This window comes from Erinaceus europaeus, chromosome 13, assembly GCF_950295315.1.
Source record: "Erinaceus europaeus chromosome 13, mEriEur2.1, whole genome shotgun sequence".
NCBI classification, from domain to species: domain Eukaryota; kingdom Metazoa; phylum Chordata; class Mammalia; order Eulipotyphla; family Erinaceidae; genus Erinaceus; species Erinaceus europaeus.
In genome coordinates, this window is record NC_080174.1 from 69,398,473 (window position 1) to 69,410,894 (window position 12,422).

Sequence of the window (12,422 nt, forward strand, 5' to 3'; positions counted from 1 at the left end):
GAGCTTCTGGCATGCAAATTTCATACATTTCTGCTACACTAGCTATCCATCAATGCTGACCCTTTTTACCCCCAAGCTTCTGCAGCCAAAACTCCCAATAACCCTGTGCACCCCATTTCACAGAGACAGAAGCTAAGGCTTAGCAGCTCCCCTAGACAGCCAAGCTTACCAACTTGTAGGCCAGAAGAATAGTCAGGACCCTCTACCCTCTTTTCCCCTGGCTTTGGAGGATTAGGGAATGGTGTCTTTGCTGTTATTGCAGAGAACCCTCAAACAAAAGACCTGGGTTGGCAAGCTTCAGGAGCGCTCCTGAGCCCCCTCTCCTTTGAGATGCAGTCCCTGGGGTCTCTGAGATTGAAATCCCTGGTGTCTGAATTTCTGGCAACCTCTTGTACATTTTGAGCCTTGAGGGTCTGTCTGCCCCTACCCAACCTATCAGAGTCCCAGAACAGAGACTTGTGCTCACTGGACCCATCTCTGCCTACCTTGTTCTCCCTGGAATTCCTGGACACTGCATCTGGCTCGTGTCAGAACAAGGCCTCTGGGCCTCATTCCCCTGGAAGTTCCCAAGAACGTGTGTGTGCAGCTGTGTCAGATGTGGGCCTGGGAGAAGGCCACAATGTGCGGTGGGGGTGTCCAGCCACCCTCTCCAGGCCCCTGCATGCCCCCAACAGCCCCAGCTGTTCTTCTCTTATGAGACCCTTCAGGCCAATACACGGGAGCCAAGAAGGATAGGGCACCATGTTTTGGAAAATTCAAATCCATCTTGCATGTAGGGGTACAGAGGCCAGGTCCAAGGGTGGCAGGGATGTGGGCACTGGCTCATGGAGGCCTCAGCAGCAAGTATGGCTAATGGTCAGCTTGTCTGGAAGTTCAAGGAGCTTTTACCTTTGGGGTTTCAGGGCTCAGGACCCAGAACTAATAGCAAGTCCACTATGCAGGTGGGGAACTGAGGCCTGTCATCCAGGAGGCGCTGGGAGTAGGGCTGTCCTTCCACCCTCTCAGGGGAGTCTGTCCTTTCTGGGAGAGGGGAGACTAGTCTGTCTGTCCGTGCACTGTCAACCCCCAGCCCCTCTAAATGCTCCCTGGAGCCTGTCCCCAGCGATCCCCTTCCAGGGAATGTGATGAAAGGTCTATTTATTATACTTCAGCTCGGACAGTTGTTTCAGATGTTTCCAATTCGTTAGCCTGCTCAGACATCTGTTCCTGGTTGAAGTCAGAGAAAAGAAAGAAAAAAGGAAAACTCCATGCGTTTCACACACCCTCACTCAAAGGCACATGGACTGGCAGCTTCCTCCAGACTCTTTCTGTGTGTCTCCCTCTTCCCTGGAGACCCTTACAATCCACTCCCTGAGCCTCACTTATACTCAGATGGCCATGCCTTTCCCTCTGCCACAGGAGAGCTCAGTGCTCATGAGTGTCTCAGACCCTGCCCCAGCCATCGACAAGCACAGCCCAGTGTACACAGTCTCAGGCCCCTGCATCTCCTATACCTGTCCCCTCGGGAGACCTCACCCTCACCCTCACCCCACGCAGTCTACTATCTACACACACACACACACACACACACACACACACACACACACACACCCTATAGGTCATAGGGTGGCCTGTGTTACAGTCTAGATGTGGAGCCTCTGAGCTATGTGACCTTACATTCATCTGCTAAGCCCCCAACCCCCTTGTTTGTACAACAGGCTACCACCTTCCTTACCTCTGGGGGTCTTTGTGCTGGTTAAAGGCCTATGTGGAAGCCAGGTAGGAAAACAGGGCACCTGTGAGTGTCATTGCTCCTGTTTCTACCTCCTTCTGAGCATGTGCACGGCCCTCATGCATGTTTGCCCACACACTGAATCCCTGGGTACTAGGTGAGATGGAAGGAACTCTAGGGTCCCCGGGAAACTTGAGGGTCTATGGTTCCTGTCTCAGGTCCACAGCTGCACCTGCACGCATGCTCAGTAACCCAGCCCAAATGCGTGCACCCCAACCCCAGTTCACACTTACACCTGTACTTCTTCTCTTAGCTCATCCACACACGCACACCCTGGGGTGCTCAGGGGATGGGCAGGCACCCATGGGTAGGACAGCTGGGCTCACAGGGCTACACTTGCTGTGTTGGGGGCTGGGGTCAACCATTCCTCAGATTCTCAGCAGGCTGGGAACTCTTTTGCCCTACCCAGCTGTGGGGGCCTGGGGTCAGGAGATTGGGGAGTGCTAAACACATCCCCTAACACCTGGCAGTACCTGTCCCTGTAACCCCACTTCTGGAAGAACTCTCCAGAGGCTCCAGGTGAAAGGAGTTGTGATGGGTGGGGAACAAATCAGTAGGGTGAAGTGTCAGGGTGATGGCTCCTCTTCCCAGATAGTTCATTGGTTGGCACCTCCTGCCCACCATCCCCAACCCCCAGATCTGGACTTTGAACTTGGAAACAAGAACCCTTCACACTTGGCTCTCCTACCTCCCCTATCTCCCACCCACCTCTCTGTTATGGCTCGGTCAGCCCAACCCAGGAGCCTGCCTGCTTGGTGCTCCAGGGCTCAGTGGGTGCCTTTCCCAGCCCCCTTAGCATCCAGTAAGGTGGGCATAGTGGTGAATGGCTGTGGAGCTGAGAAGATAAGAGTTAAGAGAAATAGAAGGCAAGGAGTGGTCTCCAGGGCCCCATCATGCCTTGCTGCACTCTTCCCCAGAGAACCTTCCAGCTGCCTATGAGTCAGCCTCTGTGCCTCCAAACCAGACCCCAAGGCAGATAGGAGAAGAGCTGTGCCTTGTTAGGGCTCCATGCACCCAGGGCAGGGGGCAAGGGAACCCCCTTCTTTGGTTGGTTGCCACTACACAGGTATATTGGGAGGCTTCACTGATAGTTCCCTTCCACCTCCTGCTTGTGCTTTGAGCAATAGCTAGCTTCTCTCTTCTGTTCCTGCACTAAGGACAGACCCAAGCTCAAGTCTTTAAACTATGACTTGGGGGAAAGCTGTGAATCTCTCTGAGCACTCGTTTGCTGCCTTACAAATACATACAGGATGAAGGCTTTGAGGCAAGGATCCAGGAAGGTCATGGCCACCAAAGTCTCTGGCCCTAAGCAGGTTCCCAGGGAAATCTTGCTGACTTACTGCTGGAACCAGTTGAGCAGACACCACTCCAGGGCATGCTGCACCCCCAGGAGCCCCTTTGGCACATATTCCCATCCAGGCCCCCACAGAGTGGGGAGGGCACAGTGGGACCCTGCCTGGATGACAGTATGCAGCCTCTCCACTAAGGATCCTCTCACATCACACCCACTTTGCCCATCAGATCCCCACATATCAGGGGCCATGGGCTCCTGGGAGAAGGAGGGGTGATGCTGGGTGGTAGACAATGTTGGCGCACAGAGCTACTCTGTGCCCTCCAATTGGGGGGCTCTCCATCACAAGCCAGGCCATCGGCCCTTCTCCCCCTCCCCATCCCAAGGCTAATGGCAGAACATACCCTGCTCTGCTGGTAGCTATTGGACAGTCATAGTGTCTGACACCATGCACCCATCCCACTCCTACCCTTGAAAGAAGAGCCAGAGGTTTCTGCAGGTATGTGGGCTGGTGGTAAGAACCCCAGAGGGAGGAAAAGCTTTATGCTTTGCTCCTTTCCCAGGACAGGCTACCAGGTGAGAGGAGAGTAAGAAGTCAGCATTCAGGGGTCGGGCGGTGGCGCAGTGGGTTAAGCGCACGTGGCGCAAAGCGCAGGGATCGGCGTAAGGATCCCGGTTCAAGCCCCCCGGCTCCCCACCTGCAGGGGAGTCGCTTCACAGGCAGTGAAGCAGGTCTGCAGGTGTCTATCTTTCTCTCCCCCTCTCTCTCTCTGTCTTCCCCTCCTGTCTCCATTTCTCTCTGTCCTATCCAACAACAAAGCAAAGTCAACAATGGCAATAATAACCGCAATGAGGCTGCAACAACTAGGGCAACAAAAAGGGGAAAAAATGGCCTCCAGGAGCGGTGGATTCATGGTGCAGGCACCGAGCCCAGCAATAACCCTGGAGGGAAAAAAAAAAAAAAGAAGTCAGCATTCATTGAGTACCTACTGTATGCTGTGAGGACCATGCTTGTGTTTGTATGCGCATCCCAGAGTGTAATTCCACAAAAGCAGAAGCACCTGTGTGTTCACTATTGCACCTGCAGTGCCAGGCACATAGCAGGCATTCAACAAAGTATGTGGCATAAATGAATTTACACCTGCTATTCTGTTATAACTCTACCAGGGAGGTATGGCACTATCTCCATGCTATTATTATTATTTGCCTCCAGGGCTATTGCTGGAGCTCGGTGCCTACACTACTCCTGGAGGCTATTTTTTCGCCTTTTGTTGCCCTTGTTTATCATTGTTGTTATTGTTATTGCTGTCATTGTTGCTGGATAGGACAGAGAGAAATGGAGAGAGGAGGGGAAGACAGAGAGGGGGTGAGAAAGACTCCTATAGACCTGTTTCACCACTTGTGACGTGACCTCCTGTAGGTGGGGAACCAGGGGCTTGAACCAGGATTCTTACGCTGGTCCTTGTGCTTTGCACCATGTGCGCTTAACCCACTGCGCTACCACCCAGCTCCCTATCTCCATGTTATATCATATCCACCCAAGGCTCAGAGAGGTCAAGTGCTTTGCTCAAGGTCATACAGTCATATGACTGGAAGAGTTGGGTCTGCCTGACTATAAAGCTCTTTCTCTGTTCACTGTACACCCAACCAAGTCACAGCCACTGTTTGTATGTGTGTGTTGGGGATGTCTGTGTCTGTGTCTGTGTGTACACACATCCTGGCATAAGAGGGTCATATGGTGGGCGACATTGCCTACACAGCCTCACAGACCCATAGGAAGTCCTTCTGGTGACTCAGTTTACCTGGCAAGGCACCCCGTGTGCTCTGCATTCAGACACCTCCTCCTCCATCAGCCCCAGCATCAGCTTACATGGATGACCCCTGAGCATGGACCTGAGGTGCAGGATGCAGGGCACAGGACAGGGCTTCCAGGTGTATCTGGCGCACACTGTGACCCAGTTCTTGGCTCTTGCTGCCTCTCTTGGATCAGCGCCCAGAGGACAAGGATGCTATGCATATTTGTACTAGTGCATGGTTTGCATATGTGTGTGCTGAGTCTCCATGTGCACACATCTGGATCTGCACTGCTTTTGCCTTACAGATCCTGGCCTGGCCTGCCACTAGACCCAGCTCTCCACAGACAAAGCAGGGTCCTGGGAGGCCTGGAGAAAGATACCTGAAGAAGTTGTGTTGACAAATACAAAGAAAGAAAGAGAAGGAAAGAAAAAAGAAATTGGGCCGTGCTGCTGATGGAAGTGCATCACGGAGCAGGTAGTCGGTGCTGGGCACACCCTTGAAGAGCCAGGGTCTGGGGTCAGGAGTAATGTTTGGGCTGGAGGTTAGAAATCCTAGCCTCTCGGAGTCTGGGAGACTGTTCGGCCTTGTATAGTCTAAGGTCTGACTCTCTGGTTTGGCATTCAAGGCCTTCCACATCCAGTCTCGGGCATAACAGATTTTTTTTTTTTTTTTTTTTGTCACCAGGGTTATTACTTGGTCTTGGTGCTTGCACTGTGAATCCAGTGCTTCTGGTGGCCATTTTTAATTCTTTCTTTTCTTTTATTGTACAGGACAGAGAGAAATTGAGAGGGGGAGGGGAGATAGAGAAGCAAAGAGAGGGTGAGGGTAGATAGCATAATGGTTATGCAAAGAGACTCTCATGTCTGAGGTTCCAAAGTCCCAGGTTCAATCCCCCACACCTCGATATACCAGAGACGAGCAGTGCTCTGGTAATATATATAAGGGGAGAGAATCTCTTGCTGTAATTTCTCTCCCTATCTACTTACCTATCTGAAATAAAAAGAATGAAAAGTATTGACTTGGGAGCAGTGAAATTATATGTGCATGAGGCCCTGGCACTGCCAAAAAAAATGGAGTGTGCTAACCCACCACTGTGTTTTTCAAATAATCATAATTTCTGTTATAAATGAGGACAAGTAGCATATAGTTAAAATTTCATGACATAATAAATAACAGCTTATGAATGGCTTTGACAGACATGGAGTCCAAAGGCTATTGCAGTGAGTGAAGCAGATCTGTTGAAGCTTCAAGCTCCTTAAGATCAGGAACCATTTCAGACTGATTTTTGTTTTCCTGAAACAGTGCTAAAAATTAATCAACTACTGAAAAAGCTGCATATGTATGCTTTCTATGCATCACATCAGTTTTCACAATGCCTCTCTAGAGAGAGAACTATCATTATCTCTCCAATTTCAAAAGGCTTGCCAACATCACAAAATTAACAGGCAGAATTGGGATTTGGTACCAGGTTTGTCTGACTCCAAAGCATTGAGCTTAATCACTTAGCCATGGGATGATGTGTCACTACTTCTCTAGAGATGAACACAAGAGGTAAAAGATTAACCCCAGGAGAGAGTCTAGGAAGGCATGGACTTCTTCCAGGGTCAGAGATAGGTAATGAGATGCAGGGGGTTGGAGTTGGTTGCCTAGAAGTTGACAGGATGGCTTAAAGACAAGAAAACTGGAATGATGAGACTGTTTGCATGAAAGGGTCATCTGGGGACCTAATGGGGGTTGTATTGTTATGTGGAAAACTGAGAAATGTTATGCATGTACAAACTATTGTATTTACTGTTGAATGTAAACATTAATCCCCCAATAAAGAAATTTTTTTAAAAACCCAAAAAAAACAGAAGAAAGGGTCATCTTTTTTTTTTTTTAATCAATTGAATTAAAAGAGATCTCTGGAAGCATGAAGTAATGACTAGTGTGAAGCTAAGAGAACCAAGTTGCGAATAGACATATTGAGGAGACAGAGAACTGTGGAACTGCAGAAGGGAAGGGCAGTTGAAAAAGAGAGCAACTAAGTGCTGACATATGCTCAGTGTTCTGTTTTAGAGTACACATGTTTTGGGGGTGCCTGTCCCTTCACATTCCTTTCTTTAGACTTTTGCCTCTTCTACAATCCCTCCTGAAGACTCCTGACTGGGCAGCCCCATGTTCCTGTGATTTCATCAGCCCTTCCACAAATGGTTGAACTAAGGGCCTACTAGCAATTCAGTTCAGGGCAACTGGACTGAAAGCTGGGGTTGTACTGAACCATGAGTGGTCATGTATAAGTAGAGGAAGCTTTTCTTGAGATAGAAGGCATAGTAGCTAAGACAGAAATGACCATGTGGCTCCATAGAGGGAGAGACAGGGAGGGAATGATAGTCACCTTTCTTTTTTAATTTATTAGTGATTTAATAATGATCAATAAGATTGTGGGGTAAAAGGGGTACAATTCCATACATTTCCCACCACCAGAGTTCAATATCCCATCCCCTCCATTGGAAGATACCCCATTCTTTATCCCTCTGGGAGTATGGAGCAAAGATCTTTAAGTGATGCAGAAGGTGGGAGGACTGGCTTCTGTAATTGCTTCTCTGCTGAATATGGGCATTGGCAAGTGGATCCATAGCCTCAGTCTGCTTCTGTCTTTCCCTAGTTATATAGAGCTCTGGAGAGGTGGGGTTCCAGCACACATTGGTGAGGCCATCTGCCCAGGGATGTCAGGTTGGCATCATGGTAGCAACTATAACTTGGTGTCTGAAAAGCATTAAGATATTAGGTAGAATGAATTGTTTAATAATCAGGAACTTAAAGGTAAGAATATAACAGGTGATATTTGGGGTCTTCATGTTGGAAGAAGCTAGAAAATCTATTTTAGGTATATTCCAAGGGGCCCATGACTTTACTAATTTTGTCTGAGTTCGATGGCTAACATGTAGGTGGGCTGAAAGTATTGTCTGGGAAGATGGTGTCAGAGTTGGGAATTGGATTAGAAAATTGGATCAGGGTAATTGGGAATAGAATTAGAAAGCAAATATGGGAAAGTAGATAAATACTGTTAACTGTAAACCCCATTAATCTGCCCTAAGTCAGGTCATATTCATCTTTAGCACAGGAGCCTGTGTAACCTCTGCATTCCTATCAGTCTGAACTCACATTCTATGGTCATAGCTAGGAACATTCTAGACTGCACTCATTTCAAGACCATTCTACCTCAATTAGCAGAGTATGTTGACACAGCCTCCCTTTGGAGAATGGAGCAATTTCTACCACTATTATTCTACATTGAAGACAAGGTCCTCTACAAAAGCTAGATAAGGGCAAGAGACCGGCACACTTTAAAGATGACCCTTTTGGCACTACCAGACCACCCCATCATCTGGTGCCCTAGTTAGGGAATCTTGGGATTCCCACATAGATATGGCAGCTACTTTTCTTATTCCTATGAAGCAGCCTGTCTCTTCTGTGTTTGGTTCCCTTTCTTGGATTCTTCCCAGATAGTGGACTGTAGTGTCTAATAACCTTTTTATTGAGCTGACTTGAAAGGGTTTCTGTTCTTTGTTACCAAATGACCTTGAAATAAGACATGAATAGGTGGCCAGGAGGTAGTGCAGTGGACTAAGTGCACATGGCGTGAAGCGCAAAGACTGGTGTAAGGATCCCAATTTAAGCCCCTGGCTTCCCACCTGCAGGGGAGTCGCTTCACAAGTGGTGAAGCAGGTCTGCACATGTCTATTTTCCTCTCCCACTCTCTGTCTTCCCCTCCTCTCTTGATTTCTCTCTGTCCTATCCACCACCAACAACAACAGCAATGGCAACAACAACAAGGGCAACAAAATGGAAAAATAGCCTCCAGGAGCAGTGGATTGGGATTGGTAGTGCAGGCACCAAGCCTCATCAATAACCCCGGAGGCAAAAAAAAGAAAGAAAAAAGAAAGAAATAGAGCATGAATACTCTAGCTTGAGTATGAAGTTCCTAGTGCAGTGCTTGACTCAAATGTGGGCTAAAGATAGAAGATACTGTTGGAGGAATGAGACTCAGACTCACCGAGGCATTCAACAGATACAATTGAATTCCAGTACTTGAGAAAGTCCCACCATTGAGCATTACTATATTCTAATAGGAAAGATGGACAAAAAACAAGTATGTAATAGTAAGAAGACACCAAGCAGAGATAAAGTGTTATTAAGAAAAATATAGAGCTGGGGAAATATCACAGGTGTTTACACAACAGACTTTCATGTTTGAGGCACCAGTGCTCCCAGGTTCAATTCCAAGCACCACCATAAGCCAGATCTGAGTAGTGCTCTAGACCAAAAAAAAAAAAAAAAATAGTAATAATAATAATAGTAGAGCTTATTTTGGTGTCAAGATATTAAATAAGGAGGATTTGTGTTTACCACCTCCTACAATAACAGCAAAGCTGCAATACATGGAACGCCCTGTATAAAAAAAGACACAAGGGGCCAGGTGGTGGTGCACTTGGTTGAGCATACATGTTACAATATGCAAGGACACAGGTTTGAGCCCCTGGTCCCCACCTGCAAGGGGAAAGCTTTACAAGTGGTGAATCAGTGCCACAGGTGTCTCTCTATCTCTCTCCCTCTCTTTCTCCCCCTTCCTTCTCGATTTATGACTGTTTTTATCCAATAAGTAATTAAAGATAATAAAAAAGAAAAAGACACGAAATTCAGATAAACAAGATTTCAAAATTCAGATAAACAAGGGATGGTAGCCAAGCAGTTAGAAGACAGAGAGACATTTTCTCCCAAGAAATACCCCATTGCATAACAATAAGTCACAATTCTCTGAGGTACAGAAATTTAATTGGGGAGCAGTGTGGTGTTGTTTTCGACGGGTTATGTTGTTTTCGCCGGGCTGGCTTCACAGGCGGGTAACAGACGACCAGGGACTCATGGTTGAGCTGTAGGCAGTATCTCTTTATTCATGCAGGACGCAGTGCAATCTAAGCTGAGCTAAGCTAAACTCAAAGTACAGTACTGTACAACTCACAATGCTGTCTTTATATATACTTGCCAAGTAGGGTGGAAACAGGATGTGACATAGAGAGGGTGGAGAGAAAAGTGATTGGCGAAAATCAGAGTGTGACAAGGAGGGGGTGGATTAGGCGAGAATCCTATCACTGAACCACAAATGCCCTGGAGGGAGGGTGGAACTTGTTAACAGTGGTTATGTAAATAGAATAAAGTGGTTATGTAAATAGAATAGTGTTAAGCAGGGGGGATTTAAACCAAATGAAACAGAAGGGGTCTCATGCATACCAACAGTGTGGTATGTTGTACTGGATTCCTACGTCTGATAAAGTGTACAAATTACCATGTATTTCAAGTCACTGATCCCCACCTGCAAAGGGAAGCTTCATGAGTAGCAGTTCTTCCAATATCTCTCTTTATTTCTCCTTTTCTCTCTCTGTATCATAAAAGAAAGAGAAAAAGACAAATATGGGAAAGCACCAAGATGAACAACATTCATAACACAGAGGTACTAGAAGAAGAGAGGCAAAAAGAAAGATTTTTATTAGAAAAAAAATTTCTCCAAACTAAGGAGACAGACACTCATATCCAAGAAACAAACAAACAAAAATGAAAACAAAATCCAAACAGATGCATACCACTACACATTATAATTATGACAAAGATAAAAGATAAAGAAAGAGTCCTAAAAGCAGCAAGAGAAAAACCATGCATTACATATAAGGAAATTCCAGGCGGGGCAGGTGGTGTACCTGGTTAAGTGTACATAGTACTAAGTGCAAGAGCCCAATACAGGGATCCTAGTTTGAGTTCCTGCTCCCCATGGGGGGAAGGGGAAGAATCCCAAGTGGCAAAGCCGGCTTGCAGTTGTCTTTCTCTACCTCCCTCTATCTCCCTGTCCTCTCTCAATTTCTCTTTGTCCTATTTAATAGAAACTAGAAGAGAGAGAGAGAGAGAGATGAAGGATCAGTTGCCAGTGTAGCAAGAAATCCTATAAACTTTGGTAAAGGAATATTAGTACTTTGGTACCAGTGTACCAGAATTGGATTTGGTACACTCAAGACAGTAAGGAGGTCCACCATGGGCAGAATATAAGAACACAGGCTGGCTGTCCAGTGTTTTGTAAATCAAGAGAAATGTCTCTCTTTAATTTTAAATGCAATGGGAAACCACTGTGGACACTTAAGTATATTGTGGTAGATTGCCCCACCCCAAAGATAAATATGCCTGAATCCTCAAACCCTATGAATATATTACCTAATATGGTAAAATAAATTTTATTTAAAAATATTTTTTTAATTTATTTATTAATGAGAAATATAGGAGGAGAGAGAGAAAGAACCAGGCATCACTTTGTTACACGTGCTGCTGGGAATTGAACTCTCGACCTCCTGCCTGAGAATCCAATGTTTTATGCACTGTGCCATCTCCTGGACCATGTAAAATAAATTTTATAGTTATGATAAAGTAAGATATTGAATTGGCAGAGTTATCCTGGATAATCCTGGTGGCTTTATATAAACAAAAGGTGCTAATTAAAGGGAGTCTGGAAGATCAGTGTCATAGGAGGAGATAAGATGACAGATACTGGTCAACATGATGCAAAGAAAGGAACATGAGTTAAAGAAAGTGGGTGGCTTATAAAGGTAAAAGACAAAAAAATACATTCTTCCCCCAAGACTCCAGAAGGTATGCAGCCCTAACAACCCTTAGTGGACTTCTGACTTCCAGAACTGTAAGCTAATATATTTGCATTATTTAAGCCAATTAGTTCAGTATACTAATGCATAGGAATCTACATGGTGATATATATATATATATATATATATATATATATATATATATTTTTTTTTAAATAACTGTGGTGGCTGTAGATGTTGGGTAAAAACAAAGACCAGAAGCACTTGGAAGGTGACAATAGAGTTTGAACAGGGTGATATAGCAGAGGAGATGGAGTCCAGTGCATGCATCTGTGGAGCCTTCTGGATGTAGAAGTACATCAGCTTGATATTGGCTCAGCAGTGGGGAGCAGAAGAGTGATGACAATCAAGAATGTCCCTTGAATTTCACCTTAAGTAGTTGTTGACTGGAGATGTGTCTTTTATTTATTTTTATATGACTACAAATATGACTACAATTTATATGAATACAAATAAATACCATGAGAGACCATGTTTATTGAAATAGGAAAGACTAAGGGAGAATCAGTTTAAGAAATGCCAAGGGGGCAAGGTGCTAGGTCACTTGGTTGAGCACATATTTCATCATGCAAGAGGACCTAGGCGTCCCCAGTAACACATGGGCACACTATACATGGCAGGTGTTGTGGTTATCTCTCATTCTCTCTCTGTCTCTCTCCCTCCTGCCTCTGTCTTAAACTGAAAAAGAAAAAGTTCTCCCTGAGGTATGGAATATCATATTTCAAAACCTTGGTGAAACAAACAAAGTCAGGGGACTTGAATGAGTTCATTCTACCAAAAAGTGGCTAACTTGAACTATTGATAGAACCAGTATGTAGAACCATCTCATGATTAAAGATGTTTCAGTCTGTGAGGATGATCTTACTATGTGAAAAAG

At 45.8% G+C, this 12,422-nt stretch overlaps 1 protein-coding gene across 3 annotated transcripts in view; it reads left to right on the plus strand.

The window, feature by feature from the left end:
• The window catches only part of RSPO1 (R-spondin 1), a 67,113-nt gene that overhangs the window by 17,360 nt on the left and 37,331 nt on the right, over window positions 1–12,422 (plus strand). Inside the window, exon 2 of one of the 3 annotated variants that reach the window (XM_060206187.1) lies at window positions 5,164–5,333. The exons of the other annotated variants lie outside the window; for them this stretch is intronic. Within the exon in view, the coding sequence (XP_060062170.1) occupies window positions 5,312–5,333 (22 nt within the window). The 5' untranslated portion in view covers window positions 5,164–5,311. The remainder of the gene's footprint in view (window positions 1–5,163; window positions 5,334–12,422) is intronic. 3 annotated transcript variants of the gene reach the window in all.